The sequence below is a fragment of the Tachypleus tridentatus genome, chromosome 7 (assembly GCF_004210375.1).
Source record: "Tachypleus tridentatus isolate NWPU-2018 chromosome 7, ASM421037v1, whole genome shotgun sequence".
Taxonomy (NCBI): domain Eukaryota; kingdom Metazoa; phylum Arthropoda; class Merostomata; order Xiphosura; family Limulidae; genus Tachypleus; species Tachypleus tridentatus.
Genome location: NC_134831.1, coordinates 40,204,582 through 40,220,521, shown reverse-complemented (window position 1 = coordinate 40,220,521; position 15,940 = coordinate 40,204,582). Strand labels below are relative to the sequence as shown.

Genomic DNA, 15,940 nt, shown 5'->3' with positions numbered 1-15,940 from the left:
AATGTGTAGCTGAACTAGTACTATACAGTATATCCTTCTTCTTTAAAAAGAGAATAATTCTTGGACTGAATAAAGAATACATCATTAAATAGTATTACTAATACTTCTACTTAAAAAAAAAAACAACAACAACAAAGTAAAAGGTGGGGAAGATGAAAACAGCTATTCTTTATTGTTTTTCATTAGTTTTAGGGTCATCGTCCTCTTTTGTTCTGGTATAATCGTTACTCAACTTAAACAGTTCAGCTTGTTTCAAAACCTACGTAACGATCGTTTGTAATGTTCTAATTGTCCCAAAACATACGTAACACATTATATTGCTTTTATATACAACATTCTTTACCTGATTCTCATTTTAATTAAACACGCCTAACACCCTTTCTATTTAAACACACCTAACACCCATTTCTAATCTTCTAGTTGTTCAAAAACACGTATAATACTGTAATTTTCTGATTGTCCCACAACATACATAACACTTTTTATAATGCTATAGTTTTACCAAACATGTATAACACTTTACACTGTTCTGATTGTCTCCAAACGAAGATAGCCTTGTATCTAATCTTCTAACATATTTTGGTATCCTTGTACCTCTGCTCTTAGATTGCTTGTATTTCACCAAGTAGGACCAATGTTGCTGAAACCATGAGTACGTTGAGATACGCAAGTCGAGCTAAGAGAATCAAGACTAAACCGATTGTGAGAATGGTGAGTGAATAAAGTTGCATGTCATAAGTTGTAAACTGACTGGAGTTACATGTCATAAGTTGTAAGCTTACTGATGTCATAAGTTGTAAATTGACTGGTGTTGCATGTCATAAGTTGTAAGCTGACTGGTGTCACATGTCATGAGTTGTAAACTGACTGGTGTTACATGTCTTCTAAGATAATGTTACACATAGAAATAGTTTTCTGTTTTCTATTTGATTAAATTGGTGACAGGATATTTCATTTCACAAATATAAAATCGTTTATCATTTAATACTTCACTAAAGAGAAGGATGCTGTTCACAAGCATGAATGAAGATAAAACGCTGTTATATTTCCAAATTTGATTTTACTGCTAAATAGGGTAAACAGTTTCATATTTTATGGTCGATTAGCCTGCTAATCAGAATCACCGGTTTCACAAAATGTGAAGGTAAGTAAGGAATGCCACAGCTTCCTGCTTGTATTGTGACAACTCTGTACAAACAACCATATCATTTTACAGGATCCCAGAGAACAGATGATTCTAAGCCTAAAGAGAGAAGTCCGGTTGTTGCGGATGGAAAATGAATATTTAAGACAACAGGTAATGACAAACACACACACATATATATATATATATGTATATATAGAAGGGCAGATAATTCTTAATATTATAGAATTGTTCTTAAATCCAGAACAAATATTTGTTTCATCTTTGTAGATGAAGTATGGGTGTTGTATTCTAAAACATAAATCTGGATGAAGTAACGAAACAGACAAATCTGTTTGTTTGGAGAGTTTTTTTTTAAAGAAGTAAACATTAGTACGTTCAGAGTTAATATATATAGATTTAATGGGTAAAACTCCGTAAAGTGTTAAACAGATTTTGTTTATTTAAACAGGTTGTTTTAGGCAACAACACCACACAAGTCGCCCAATTACCAAGTGCAGAAAACACTCGTAAGTGTATGGATTTTACTTTCCTGTTTCTCTTCTTCTGTTATTTCCATTTGAAGTGTTAGCTTTATTGTTACAAAAACAAATTTTTCTGACCAGAATTCTCAGACAGGTTTAAAACATATTTATACCCCCAGTCACAGTGCAAGTCAGGCATGTTGATGCTACTGAATTATTCTATTACCATGTAAAATTAAACGCATTAAAATATATAAATTAATGTTATATCTAACTAATTTTAGTATTTGTTTTGTATTTCTCTGGTTTCAGTTACAAATGCTGAAGAGAAAGGAACACAGCAAACACCCAACACTTTAATCGCTCATTACATGCAAGAAAACGAAGGACTGAGGTGAGGGGTTTGAACCCTGTGTGTTAAGAATGATGTGCCCTAAATCTATAATGTTTTACTAATTGTTTGTGTGCCAAGTGCAAAGTGACACAATGGGCTATCTGTGCTCTGCCCACCACGGATATCAAAACCTGGTTTCTAGCGGTGTGAGTCCACAGATGTACCAATGTGCCTCTGGGGGGTCACAGTATGGGTAAACTTACTGGTACTGACTGTTTAGTTGTTTGTTCATACACTACAGGCTGACCAACACAAACCATGATATGGATAAAGTAGGATTAGTTGAAAAGAATTAAAACAAAGACACAATCAGACTTGTAGATCATACTGTCCGATTAGTTGGCATCTTGTGATGTTCTCATGTTCATTTTTTCGAGATCTATAGGGGTCGCTGATGTTTTATCTATTTTAAAATACCTAATTTACAAAATATCAAAGCTAAAACTAAACTCAGGTTTTGTGTTGTTGTTGTTTTTTTTGTCACAGAGCTGAAAATAGCCAACTTCATCAACTGAGAACACTACTGGTCAGAGACCATGAGATAGTTTGTAAAGAAAATGAACGTTTGGCAAAAAAATTGGCTGATATCGAAAGGTAAACGAAATGTCATAGGAAAACTCTTAATGATATCATTAAAAATCTCAAATGCAGTTTATGGGTGGCTAATATCACAAGTTAAACTTAATTCATAATATAAAGTTTCAAATGTTAATAAAAAAAGGCCAATAGTTCAATGACTTCCTCTTATTTAAACTAAGATTAACCATTTTATGCTGGTAAATACTGTTTACATTAAATAATATTGACTACTTAGAATTTCATAAAAAGTGACCATTTAATATATGGTCACTTTCCAAATTCTCCACATAGAAAATTGACAAAATTCACTTTACAGATGAGCACAAGTTATTGTGGTTAATCAAAGTTTTGTTTTGTTTTGTTTTTTTCCACGAATGAAATATATTTAACTAATATGACCTTGTAAAACTTTTTTGGAAACCATTCACACAACACCTTCAATTCTGGACCAGAGGAGTGATGCGTTCCCCACTCAATGCTGGATACAGACCAGACTCAATCCTTTCAGCATCCATGAGTTTTGGAAATTCTGGATTATGGATGTCCATGGGGGATATTAACAGAGAGGTATGTGAGAAATTAACTCTAAAATAGATGTTAAACTGTGAGATATGTGGTAGATTGGCTGTGAAAGATATTAACAAAGAGCTATGTGGTAGAATATCCATAATGTATGTTAACCAAGAAGTATGTGGTAGAATGTCCATATATACAGGGCCGTAGATCCTGGGGGGATACCAACCCCTTCATTTTAGGTGTGGGTTATAGTGCATACAATCATCTCCCCTACAGTTTGGTCTGTTGAATTGTTTTATTGCATCACAGGCCTACAAATTGTGTGTTTGTTCTTGTGATTCTCGTATTCTTATCAATCGAATTACATAATTAGGCCTAGATGTAGGTTTTTTCAGTAGCCGAAATGTACAGCTTTAACATAGGCGTGCTTCTAAACTTTTCGATCTAAGCGATTGTTCGTAAGTATCAGTCAGTAGGCCTAAGTATATATGCAAGTATTGCGGCAACAAGATTACTCTGTGACTGCATGTTTACAGCTTTCAGGTTCACGTAATCAGAGATTACCAATTTGCAAATTGAACAGTCCACATAAGTGGTTGCAAAAATCATCCCCCCCCCATCGGGTGTAAAAAATCTACGCCCCTGCATATATATATTAACCAAGAAGTATAAGGTAGAATATCCATAATGTATATTAACCAAGAAGTATCTGGTAGAATATCCATAATGTATATTAACCAACAAGTATAAGGTAGAATATCCATAATGTATATTAACCAAGAAGTATCTGGTAGAATATCCATAATGTATATTAACCAAGTATCTGGTAGAATATCCATAATGTATATTAACCAAGAAGTATAAGGTAGAATATCCATAATGTATATTAACCAAGAAGTATCTGGTAGAATGTCCATAATGTATATTAACAAAGAAGTATAAGGTAGAATATCCATAATGTATATTAACCAAGAAGTATAAGGTAGAATGTCCATAATGTATATTAACCAAGAAGTATAAGGTAGAATATCCATAATGTATATTAACCAAGAAGTATCTGGTAGAATATCCATAATGTATATTAACCAAGAAATATAAGGTAGAATATCCATAATGTATATTAACCAAGTATCTGGTAGAATATCCATAATGTATATTAACCAAGAATTATAAGGTAGAATATCCATAATGTATATTAACCAAGAAGTATCTGGTAGAATATCCATAATGTATATTAACCAAGAAGTATCTGGTAGAATATCCATAATGTATATTAACCAAGAAGTATAAGGTAGAATATCCATAATGTATATTAACCAAGACGTATCTGGGAGAATGTCCATAATGTATATTAACAAAGAAGTATAAGGTAGAATATCCATAATGTATATTAACCAAGAAGTATAAGGTAGAATGTCCATAATGTATATTAACCAAGAAGTATAAGGTAGAATATCCATAATGTATATTAACCAAGAAGTATAAGGTAGAATATCCATAATGTATATTAACCAAGAAGTATAAGGTAGAATATCCATAATGTATATTAACCAAGAAGTATAAGGTAGAATATCCATAATGTATATTAACCAAGAAGTATAAGGTAGAATATCCATAATGTATATTAACCAAGAAGTATCTGGTAGAATATTCATGGTGTGTATTAATTAAGAGATATGTGGTGGAGTTTTATATTTCTTGTAAAACTTACTCAGTTCTTAATCAGTGATGACGAGAAACCCACTTGTTGAGAAATTTATATGCAAAAACGGCTCGTTTGGGCTGAGAAAACACTTTACATAGAAGAGCGAACAACGTTTCGACCTTCTTCGGTCATCGTCAGGTTCACAAAGAAAGAGGTAACTGAGAAAAACACAAAAACTTACACTTCTCGTACAGTCGCCGTGATGAAATAATAATCAGTGATGACGAGAAACCCACTTGTTGAGAAATTTATATGCAAAAACGGCTCGTTTGGGCTGAAAACACTTACATAGAAGAGCGAACAACGTTTCGACCTTCTTCGGTCATCGTCAGGTTCACAAAGAAAGAGGTAACAGTTACCTCTTTCTTTGTAATGACGATAAAATCGAAATGTTTTCTCAATTTCTTAAACTTTATATCATACTCAGTTCTTATTTAGAGCAAATAGTTTGAGTAATAGCTACACTTTTTTATATGAAACAAAATAAACTTCTGCCTTCTTGTCGAACATTCTAACTGTCTTATAATAATTTGTTTTAAAATTTGTAAATAAGTGACATCATAAAACATCAGATTAGTATCAAATTTATCCACTTGAACAACTGTACGTATATTTAAATGTTGTTTGTTTCAACTTATGTTAACTTTTATTCTTTATAAATTCAGGCTCTGATGGCAAAGGACGATCAACCCAGACCCAAATCAGTGGAAGATCTAACAAAACCTGTTTCTATTCAAGATCAGTCTCTAACTCCTGGGAGAATGAAATTCGGACAAAGGTTTTAAAACAGGGTGTCATCTCTCGTTTTTCTAAGATTTGTATTAGTTATTAATGACATATTACCATAAACATTACAAAAATGTTTTTAGAAACAACCTAAATTTTGTTTTATGCCCGAATTTACTAAGAAATAGTATACGACTGTAACTTCTGTAACATAGAGCTGTATTTACAGTTCATCTTTAAACAAATAGTGATTTCATTTGTTTGTGTGTTTTTTAATTTCGCAGAAAGGTGTATGAGGGTTAGCTGCACTAGTTTTCCCTTATTTTTCAACTTGTAGACAAAATCTATCCCAACTAATTTACAACATCCACCACCAGTTGGAAGGCTAGTCTTGTCAGAATAGTGTATTAGACCACCACTCTTATAACAGAACACACTTTTATACCCACAAGATGTGAACATTGAACCATAAGATTAAACAGGCCACACCAGACCCACATGACTGATATCTTAAATTGAACGAGCCTTTGTCTCCCTTTCATAAAGAAATATATAATGGAGACTTCCTAAAATTATTTTTAGCAATCAGCTAAGTGACTTATGTGTTGCTTTATTTCTTTCATTGTGCTAAATGTTTTTGGTGTTTTCCAAATCTGCCCTTTTTAGACATGTAAATTAGTTTACCTCTGGGAATTTACCAGTGAAAACGATTATATTCATGGAAAAAAATGCGTAGAAATAGGGGCAGAACTAGCCCAACATTTTATCTACATATGATTGTAGATAAAATACGTAATTTCATTGTTGTAGATAGAATAAACCTTTTTATTGTAGATAAAATAAATCATTTTATAATTGTAGATAAGTGAAATCATTTTAATGTTATATATAGAATAAACTATTTTATTACAAATAAATTAAACCATTTTATTGTTGTAGATAGAATCCATTTTGTTGTAAATAAGAGTGCTTTGTAAAACAAAGTTGGGTGGTTTTGTCAAGGTACTCTATAGTTAATAAAATATAGATAAAATGATTTTTCTAGGTGTTTGATATTTATTGCAAAAAAGGATTTTTTTTTGCCAAAGTAGATTAGCATAATAGTCACATTTTTCTGTTGCTAGTTTAACCAACCTTCCCAAACAACTCCAAAATTCTGAACTAATTGAAGATCAGATCAAGCGATGTAATTCGTGGGCTAGTGGAATCCCCCTACCAGTGGATCGACTCTCGAAAATGAATGAGGTGTCCAAAGCAGAAAAGGATAGTGGACAAGTTCAGAAACTCCCATTATTGGGTTCCTCAAAGATCTTTGCAAAAGGCAATAAGCTCAGTGATGTGAGGACTATAGGTCCCATGAAGGCCACGAGGCCTCATCAAAGTAAGTTAAATGTTTGTAGTACATATTAGTTAGTTTTTTTTTAAATCTTCACACTGAGATATACAAGGGCTATCTGCGCTACCCCTCCCTAATTTTAAACTGGAGGGGGGGTAGCTAATTAACAGTACCTGCTGCCAACTCTTGGGTTATTCTCGTCGAACAGTGGGATTCGTCCATAGTTCTCATAACGACAGTAAAGTGTGAATAACGATATTCCAACAACGGATTTCGAACCTTGGCCTATGAGATTCAAAACATGATCCACTAACCACTCTCACCCAAGCCACAGCATGTGTCAAGACCATGCTGCGAATTTTCAGTTTCTTATGGCTTATAATATTGTCTTTTTTTATTATTATTTTAAGAAAAGTTTACAATTACCTATTCTATTGGAGGGTCGGGCGTGGCCTATAGGCTAGAGTTTCAGGATTGTGAATCTTATAGTATCACAAAAACATGCCTCGCACTTAAATATCACATTATACTGTGTTTGATTAAATTAGGAAAGGAACAAATATTGTTGTTATTAAATCTAGTCTTAGAGTTAGATTCACGAGATGCCATTGCTGGGTTGTTAATTATTTTTGGAATTTTTTTTTAAATAATTTTAGACCACTAAATATAAGTGTGTGTGTTCGGAGAACGTAACGTGGATGTAATAACATTAAAAAAGCTCTGTAAGAAAAATAGTGTAACGAGCAAAGGCCACAAATATCGTTCAAACTCTCTAAATAAATAATTTTTAACCCTAAATTTACCATTGATTTTTGAAGTATATTTTTCTAAGTTATTTCTCTACGATACTGCTGTTTACAGTTGAGCACAAAGCTACAAAATAGATTCTGCAGATCGCAGATATTAAAACCTGAGTATTAGCGTTATAAGTCCTCAGACTTACAGCACAACCACCGAAGGTAGGTTTAGAAGTGAATTTCAGGTTTGATTTTTATTATTATTGTTTTTAGTGTGTTTTTTTTGTGGAAAGAAGGCATATACTATTTGTTCTATTATTATTGCAACCATTCAGTGGTTAAAAATTAAAATAAATTTAAAAACCAACCCAGGTTCTTCTTAAGTATGTACTTAAGGTTTTGAATGTTAAACCCAAGTGAAGGAAAATCAGAATCTCACCAATTGGGTTTTCACTATGTAGAATTTTTTCGGCCTAATTACCAGTGTAGCGAGAATCTTCAAAATGTAACTGAGAAAACAAAAATAGTAATTTATAGAAGTGCCATCTGTTGAGCAAAACCGAAGAACACTTTTAGTTTTTTTTTCCATAAGCTGTTTAATGAACATATTAGATTTTTCTATTCAGCACTAATTTCTTTATACCGTTGCGTAACATGCAGATACATAAAGCATTTGAATAATGCTCATTGTGAATTTTCGGATCTTATAAAATGAGGTAAAGAATGATTCTGATAAATTGTGTAAGAGTTCGTTGGTTGGTTGGGTGTTTTATGGCGCAAAGCAACTAGGCTATCTGCGCGTTAAAAGTTCGATTCAGTTGTTAACACTTTATCGTAACAAACGCCCACTTCCCTTCAGTGGCACAGATATATGTCTGTGAACTTACAACTTTAGAAATCGGGTTTTGATACCCGTAGTAGACAAATATAGATAGTTGTTCGTGTAGCTCTGTGCTTAAGTGTAACTAGAAAAACAAACATCTGTGAGAAAAGTTACACTAGCTTTCATTATTTTTTCTATCGATGTTAACTCTTCCCTGACAAGTTTCTAAATATTATTTTTTATACAACTATGATTTGAACTTTGCTAATAAAAATACCTATAGCCTAGTGTGATATACAGTTCGAATCATAAGCCTTATTGCGTAATTTTTGTTTAGAATATTAGGCCTATTCACTTATATGTTTAGCCAGTTTAAGCTTTTAAAAAACAAAAAGCTAACATTAAGTGTTTCTAGTTTTTATATAACCTAGCTAAACAGTTGTAAAAACTTTTAACGTTTATATGATAAAATGTTCTTTCAGCAAATATGTTAACAGTCCTGGGCTTATCCAAACTTTTACAGGTCCCGAGGAGCGAGAGGGGAATCTGGAGAGGGGGGTGTTAAGACTTCAAGAGGTTCTCAGAGGAGAGGCCTAGAAGCAAGATGCCCGTTTTGTTATTGGTGTTCTATACTAATTAACGTGAATTACAAAAACAACGGAAAGTTATATTCCAAACCAAATGTATATTACTGTATTACACCTTTTAATATTTATAATAACTTTTGTTCCACAAAACATTTCCTTCAAATTTAACGTGTCATTTCATTGGATATATGTTGATGCTCAAAGTTTTAAATTACAGGGATTGAATATCGTATTTATGATGAGTTCACCCTCCTTTCCTATTGGTTGTATTTTCACTATTGTCGTGTAGTCAGGTTTTAACTTTTTTTAAAATCCACAATACACTGAAATGATAGGATAATACAGTTATTAAAGTTTTCCTTAAAATATCAAAGTATAAATAGTTACATAACTTGTAGACAAAATTATATATTTATATGATTGTAAGTCTAAGTTGAAAAGTAACTTCAAATAGTTCCAGTTTTACACACTCAGTTCTACATTTTACGCACACACGAAGTATTGTGTTAAAAGTTAGTTTTGAACTAATTTAAACGTTTGAACTACACCTAAATACGTATTTAAATATATATATATATATATATATATATATGTTCAGAACACCTGTGCTGAAAATATTACTTGCTATTGATACTTAGTAAATAACATGTTAACGAGCACGTGAATCATGTGAGCGAGGGCCCTTACTCCACTAATAAATTTTCTCGATGGCCAACCTCTAGCAACTATATACAACACGAGTGTAAAAAATCTAAGTCTTTACATCTTGTACTCACAACAGTTTCTCGACTGGGAAATCACATGATGTGCGTTTTAAATACTCGACTGTTTTCTAAAATAGTAGTGAGAACACTGGAAGTATATTTAAAGTGCCTTCACACATGTGATAAGTGTTTCTAATAATCTTAATTTGTTTAAATCGTTCACAGTTAACAACTACCTAATTACATGTAGTGTGGCATACAAACACTGCACATACTTACTAGTCGTATGTCTTTAATCATACATTGTATGCTACACAAACACTGCATATACTTACTAGTCGTATGTCTTTAAGCATACATTGTGTGCTAAACAAACACTGCATATACTTACTAGTCGTACGTCTTTAAGCATACATTGTGTGCTACACAAACACTGCATGTACTTGATATTCATATGTCCTAATCGTACGTTGTGTGGTATAATCTGCCAGTACTTACTGGTCGTATGACATTAATTATACATTCTATGGTATACGATACGTACATCTGTAATTGATTATTACACGGGAAGCAATAGCTCATGAAATCAGTCATATAACGTTCTTGTAGAAAAATGTAACGGGCTACACACTGTAGCACCAAGACACCGTCTGTTCTTCTAGATAGTTATTACATCATCATATCAGAAACGTTATTACATGCTTTTAATTATTGCACAGAAATATATTACATCATATTCGAAGGTGATACAAAGCTTTGCGCTACTTCTCACGAATGTCATGGCCTATTGTAACGTATTTCATGATTGCTTAGAAATGTCACAGGTTATGTGCAGTGGTTACGTATGCACTGTTTCAAGAAAACCCTTAGATTACGTACAATTTACATGACAATTTTGTTATACAAGAAACTTTAGAAAAGCTATTAGATTAGTTACATAGAATCGTCTCAGTCATGCGTTTGCGTTTTTCTTATAGCAAAGCCACATCGGGCTATCTGCTGAGCCCACCGAGGGGAATCGAACTCCTAATTTTAGCGTTGTAAATCCGTAGACTTACCGCTGTACTCGCGGGGGGCTCGTCTCAGTCAATATGTTCCTCAGTATCACACAAAAACGTCACTAATTGTTACATACTTTTCACAGTGTTACATTTATATAATGTTCCTCTTTGTTCTACAGATATGTTTCATACCCCAGTAATGCGTTTTTCATTGTTTGTGCAAATGGCGCAATTTGTTCAACTTTTATGCATATTTATTTCGTTATTCTCCCCAGAAAGTAAAAAAATATTCAGTTGGTGTGATTTTCACTCTTTGCTGCCGAAATACCGCAGAAGGAAGTCGCACATTGTGACACTTAGTATATTCACCTACTGCATGCCACAGGTTTTATCAACAGCTACTTCACGGTGACCAATATTTCACCCAAATGCCACAGATGTTACTTACTACTGTACCTGAATTTACCACGTTTCGCTATTCTACTACACACCTTTATGTCATACGTTACACCTTTGCCTGCCACACTACAACACACCTCAGTATCACACGCTTTGCCTACTACATTACAACGCACCTTAGTGTCACACATTTCACCTTCCTTCTACTCTACTACACACCTTAGTGTCATATGTTTCATCTGATACTCCACTACACCCCTTAGTGTCACACGCTTCGCCTGCTACACTATAACACACCTTAGTGTTGCACGTTTCACCTGCTACACCTTGCACCAATGATACACACAGAACAAAAAACACTTATAAACAACTTATCTTGTATCACATTGAGTTTCCATCATCCGTCAAACAAAATGTTTGAGTATTATTTTGTACGTAAAAACAAATAGTTTGTTGTTCGGTTGATCATACTTCGATTCATCGTCCTGATTCAACCTTTCTCTACGTCAGAGTAGCAGAAACTTGAAACTTTAATAAGTGCTATGATTAGCACATATATGTACCTAAATAAAGTAAGATTACTCATGTTATAAAAAATTACGTAGTTAAACAGTAGCCATTGAGCCTGAATCAAAACGATAGTGTTAAAACGACATATAAACGTTAATGAGTAAACATTTTGCAGAATGTTATTTCGGTAAACTTATTTAATTTTTCTATTTTGAAATATTTCATATTTTTCTGATAACTCTGTTTTCGTTATAAACTTATTCAATAAATGTATCAAAACGTATGCTGTAAGTCTATATTAATTTTATTTATGATACACAACTCAAAATAACATGCGTACGGTGGACTACAAGTCTCAATGAACTTCTCTGTAATACACAAACAAATGATAACTACTCGACAGCCAACTTATCAAGCTGATTTGGTTAGAGAGCCGTAATAACTATTGAACATTAGCAGCCACGTTATCAAACTGATTTGGTTAGAGAGAAGTAATAACTACTGGACATTAGCGACCACCTTATCAGACTTCCTTGAAGTGTTATTTCACAATGAAGTTTTTAAACATAGTTTGTTTTTTTCCAGTAGAAGAGGAAAAACAAGTTTTTATATAAATTTTCTAGAGATGTGAAAGTTCTGCACGATTATTATGTCTAGGATTTCTAAGTAAAATAATGGATTAATTAAAAGTCAGTAAGCTAGTGGATAAGGATATACAGGTTAGGCTAAAGGAAAAAAAACTTGAATCTACTGAAGTTGTGGATAACAAACAGCAGGTGTATTTACTGGAGCGCGTGATAAATTAGTTCCTAGAGACACAAACTAATCTTATTGTGTTCAGGATTAGCCAACAACAAAGAAATTTCATGAGGTGAGAGGACCTCTTGGACCCAGTTCTCACTACTGACATTCTCTAAAATCGTCCTCTGTACAAACTATTGTTTGTTTTCAATTCCGCTACTTTTGAATTAGCACACTCATAAAAGATACAAACATTAATTACTTTTGCAGTAGAAGCAGTGTTATTACAAATGCCTCATGGGAAAGCTCACGTAATCACTTATTACAGCAGAACAACGAATGCTGTAAAAAGAAGTACTATAGTAATGAAGCGACTGATGAATATCCACAATTCAGAAGTCAGATAGCAAAGTAGCTCCAGAAGCGTCAGGATACTATCTAAACATCACACATTACTTTAAACAGAACCATGGAAGTGAGTATACATTACCCCAAACACTGAATAAGGTAAACATAACGAAGAGAGGATATCACAAGATAATAAATGCAGTAGAGAAGAGATATAGATGAAACATAAATAAATTACGAAGAACTAAGAGGTTAAGTATGTTAAATTAAAATTATTTACAAGTCTAACCACATTATTACAATCCATGTTACAACATCAGACCATGCTCTACGTAAGAGCTGTGCATCTCGAAAAAGAGCCATGAAACTAATTTTTCATGGCAAAAGGCTGTCATGTTTAAAGCACTCCATTTATTCTTGCATGTCTTCCTTAATCCATCAAGTATAGGATGGATTTTATTCTATAAAAAATATGATGATTTTCTAACACCAATTTCAACAGTTTGACCTAGCATAACTCCCTTGATGCTCCTGCACACAGTCTCTTGACTGGTATGCCTTCATGTTAAATTCAGTGAACACCCATTTTATTCTATAGCTGTTTCATGTTGAAATGGAAGATATAAGTTGAAACTTCATCTTGGTGAACCTACACTTCATTGGCCTCATATCCAAGAGAAAATTCTTGCTCATGTTGGTATCATTGCATGAGGTACCGCATAGCAGAGGTTTTTTTTTTCCTGGATGATCATGGTACCCCAAGTTCATCCATATTCTTTCGTTTTCTAATGTAACTTATGGATATACAATTTTGAATTATTTTAAATCCTGCGTCTTAACTCATCTCTTATTGTATATTTTGCATTGTAAAAAAAGATTGTTTCATACCATTCTCCAAAGGAATCAGCTTTGAAAATCACCACACTACTTACATAGTGCCAAAAGTTTCAGAGTGTAGTTTCTGTTACACATCATTCCTCCATGACGTTATATACATTATGATTGTCATCTGACTTCTCCATTTCCATATTTATATAACGTGCTCAACCATCCATATTCTGATCTAACACTCGAATGAAAGATGTTAAAGCAAAATATATTGGTATCAAGATAATTATTCAATGGTGTAGACACGACAATAATACTTGCAACCTTTTAATACATAGTACAATAAAACCTGGTAACCATTCTCAGAACCCACTCGGTAACCGACGTTCTGAATTAGCCAAATTGCCTCTTGTGAACACAAACAATACAATCCAAATACGATAATCCACACTCATATTCCGTATAAGATTATTTATGTACAGTATGTAAACGTCGTGGTTGGTTGGTTTGGTGTTTTATGGCGCAAAACAACTAGACCACCTGCGTCAAACATCTGATAAAAAGTTAAAATTAAAGTAAAAGTATTAAAATTCATAAAAGGAAATTAAGGTGAAACAAAACAAAGTTTAATTTTTGAATTAAAAATATAAATAGCATTAAATTCAATTTTTACATCTAGTTTACAGCAGTGAGTGGAAAACTACAGTGATACAAGTTGTAAAGGACTTTCTGTAGCATAACTGTAATTATCATAAATCACCAAGAAGACTTAACAGGTAAGTTCAAAAACCACCGTTAGTCACCTGACTTGGCCTTTCCAGCCTTAGTTTCGAATTATTTGATATTACGGCCATTTTATAATTTCAAATCGAACTAGATGGATTTTGATACTTAAAAGGGAATCACATTAGAAAAGGTCTATAAAAGGGAATCACATTGAAAAAGGTCTCATGTATAAATTAAAAAAAAACTTAAATAGCATTAAAAAGATTAATGGCCTTTAAAAAACTAAAAACATTCCAAGGTGGACAACGTCACCATCACCAATAACACTAACGTTATGGATAAACCTTGGGACAAAAGATGTCTAAAATGGTGCCGTCTTTAAGAGTCGTAACAAGACGGTAAAGTGTGCCTTATTGTGACCTGAGTGTTACACAGACAACACATTGGTGCATCAGTCCCAGATAAAAAAAAAAACGATGAGTTAAAAACTGTGATCAATGCGTAGTCTAGTTGGAACAACGTCCTCTTTCCGACCCTTACGGAAGCCAGACAGCCAAAGTCCAATATAGGATTTTATTTGGAGTGGCTTGTTTTCACGTTGCTCACTCGAAGTCGACTGCCAACTGGCACGGAGTCGAGCCTTATATACAAAACCATAGTCCATGTATGGAATAGGCACAGCAGTGATTGTGCCAGAGCAGACAGATTTAGCTGCAGTGTTGGCGAGCCTGCTCCCGTGAATACCAATAAGGTGCGGTATCCAGAAAAACTGGATGGAAATAGATATTTAAGATACTTGGGCCAGTCAGTTTTGAATATCGGCGAAAACAGGGTGAGAACTAACGTGAAGCGAATCCACAGCCAGTAGAGAACTAAGCGAGTCAGTATAAATAGCGCAATTTGAGTACTGCTTAGCTTCTGTGATTCAGGGCAACAGAAATAGCATACAGTTCAGCAGTGAACAAAGAAGCTGTAGAGGGGATATTCTGCATGCAACCACCAAACCATGACACAGCCCACACAGTCACCTGATTTCGAACCATCCGTATAAATAAAAGTGGAAGGATAGTTCGAAAGATGCTCAGCAAACAACAGACAGTATTTCCAATCTGGAGTATCTGCTTTTCTCAGATGACCTAAAAATAGGTCACATTTGAGGACTTTAAGAAGCCATGGTGGGATGGGCTGACCGGTGGATACAGCAGTGTTATCCAAGAACAGACCCAATTCATATAACTGCTCCTGGGAATGAAGCTAAAAGAAGCAATGGCAGATCATCTGTTCTGAAAATGCATGGCCCACTGAGGAAGGAAAACACAACCCTAGGTGGGATGCTTTGGTAAAGAACGAAGTTTTGAAGCATACAGTAAAGATAGTTACAAACTGCAGAGGTGCAAAGGAAGTTCATGAGACTGTGTATAAGCTCTGAACTGCGGAAAGCTCCGGTGTAGAGCTGAAGTCCCTGATGATGAATGGGGTCCAGCATCTTTAAGGCCGAGCCATAGACCAGTGACCCACAGCCTAGTTTTGATCGAATAAGAGCACGATATAGCTTTAGCATAGAACATCGATCTGCTCCCCAAGTGGTGAAAGAGAGGACACGGAAGATGTTCAGTGCTTTTGTACATTTAATCCGTAGCTGCTTGATGTGTGGAATAAAGGTCAGCTTATG

General features: G+C 34.0%; 1 protein-coding gene across 7 annotated transcripts in view; it reads left to right on the top strand.

Annotated features, from left to right (window-relative positions):
- The window catches only part of LOC143255497 (kinesin-like protein KIF12), a 41,944-nt gene extending 30,042 nt beyond the window's left edge, over window positions 1-11,902 (top strand). For all 7 annotated transcript variants that reach the window (XM_076511245.1, XM_076511243.1, XM_076511248.1 and 4 more), the window contains 9 exons: window positions 607-711; window positions 1,217-1,297; window positions 1,596-1,653; window positions 1,921-2,002; window positions 2,489-2,596; window positions 3,034-3,148; window positions 5,468-5,580; window positions 6,653-6,909; window positions 8,948-11,902. In XM_076511245.1, the coding sequence (XP_076367360.1) occupies window positions 607-711; window positions 1,217-1,297; window positions 1,596-1,653; window positions 1,921-2,002; window positions 2,489-2,596; window positions 3,034-3,148; window positions 5,468-5,580; window positions 6,653-6,909; window positions 8,948-9,021 (993 nt within the window). In that variant the 3' untranslated portion in view covers window positions 9,022-11,902. The remainder of the gene's footprint in view (window positions 1-606; window positions 712-1,216; window positions 1,298-1,595; window positions 1,654-1,920; window positions 2,003-2,488; window positions 2,597-3,033; window positions 3,149-5,467; window positions 5,581-6,652; window positions 6,910-8,947) is intronic.
- The last annotated feature ends 4,038 nt before the right edge of the window (window positions 11,903-15,940 follow it).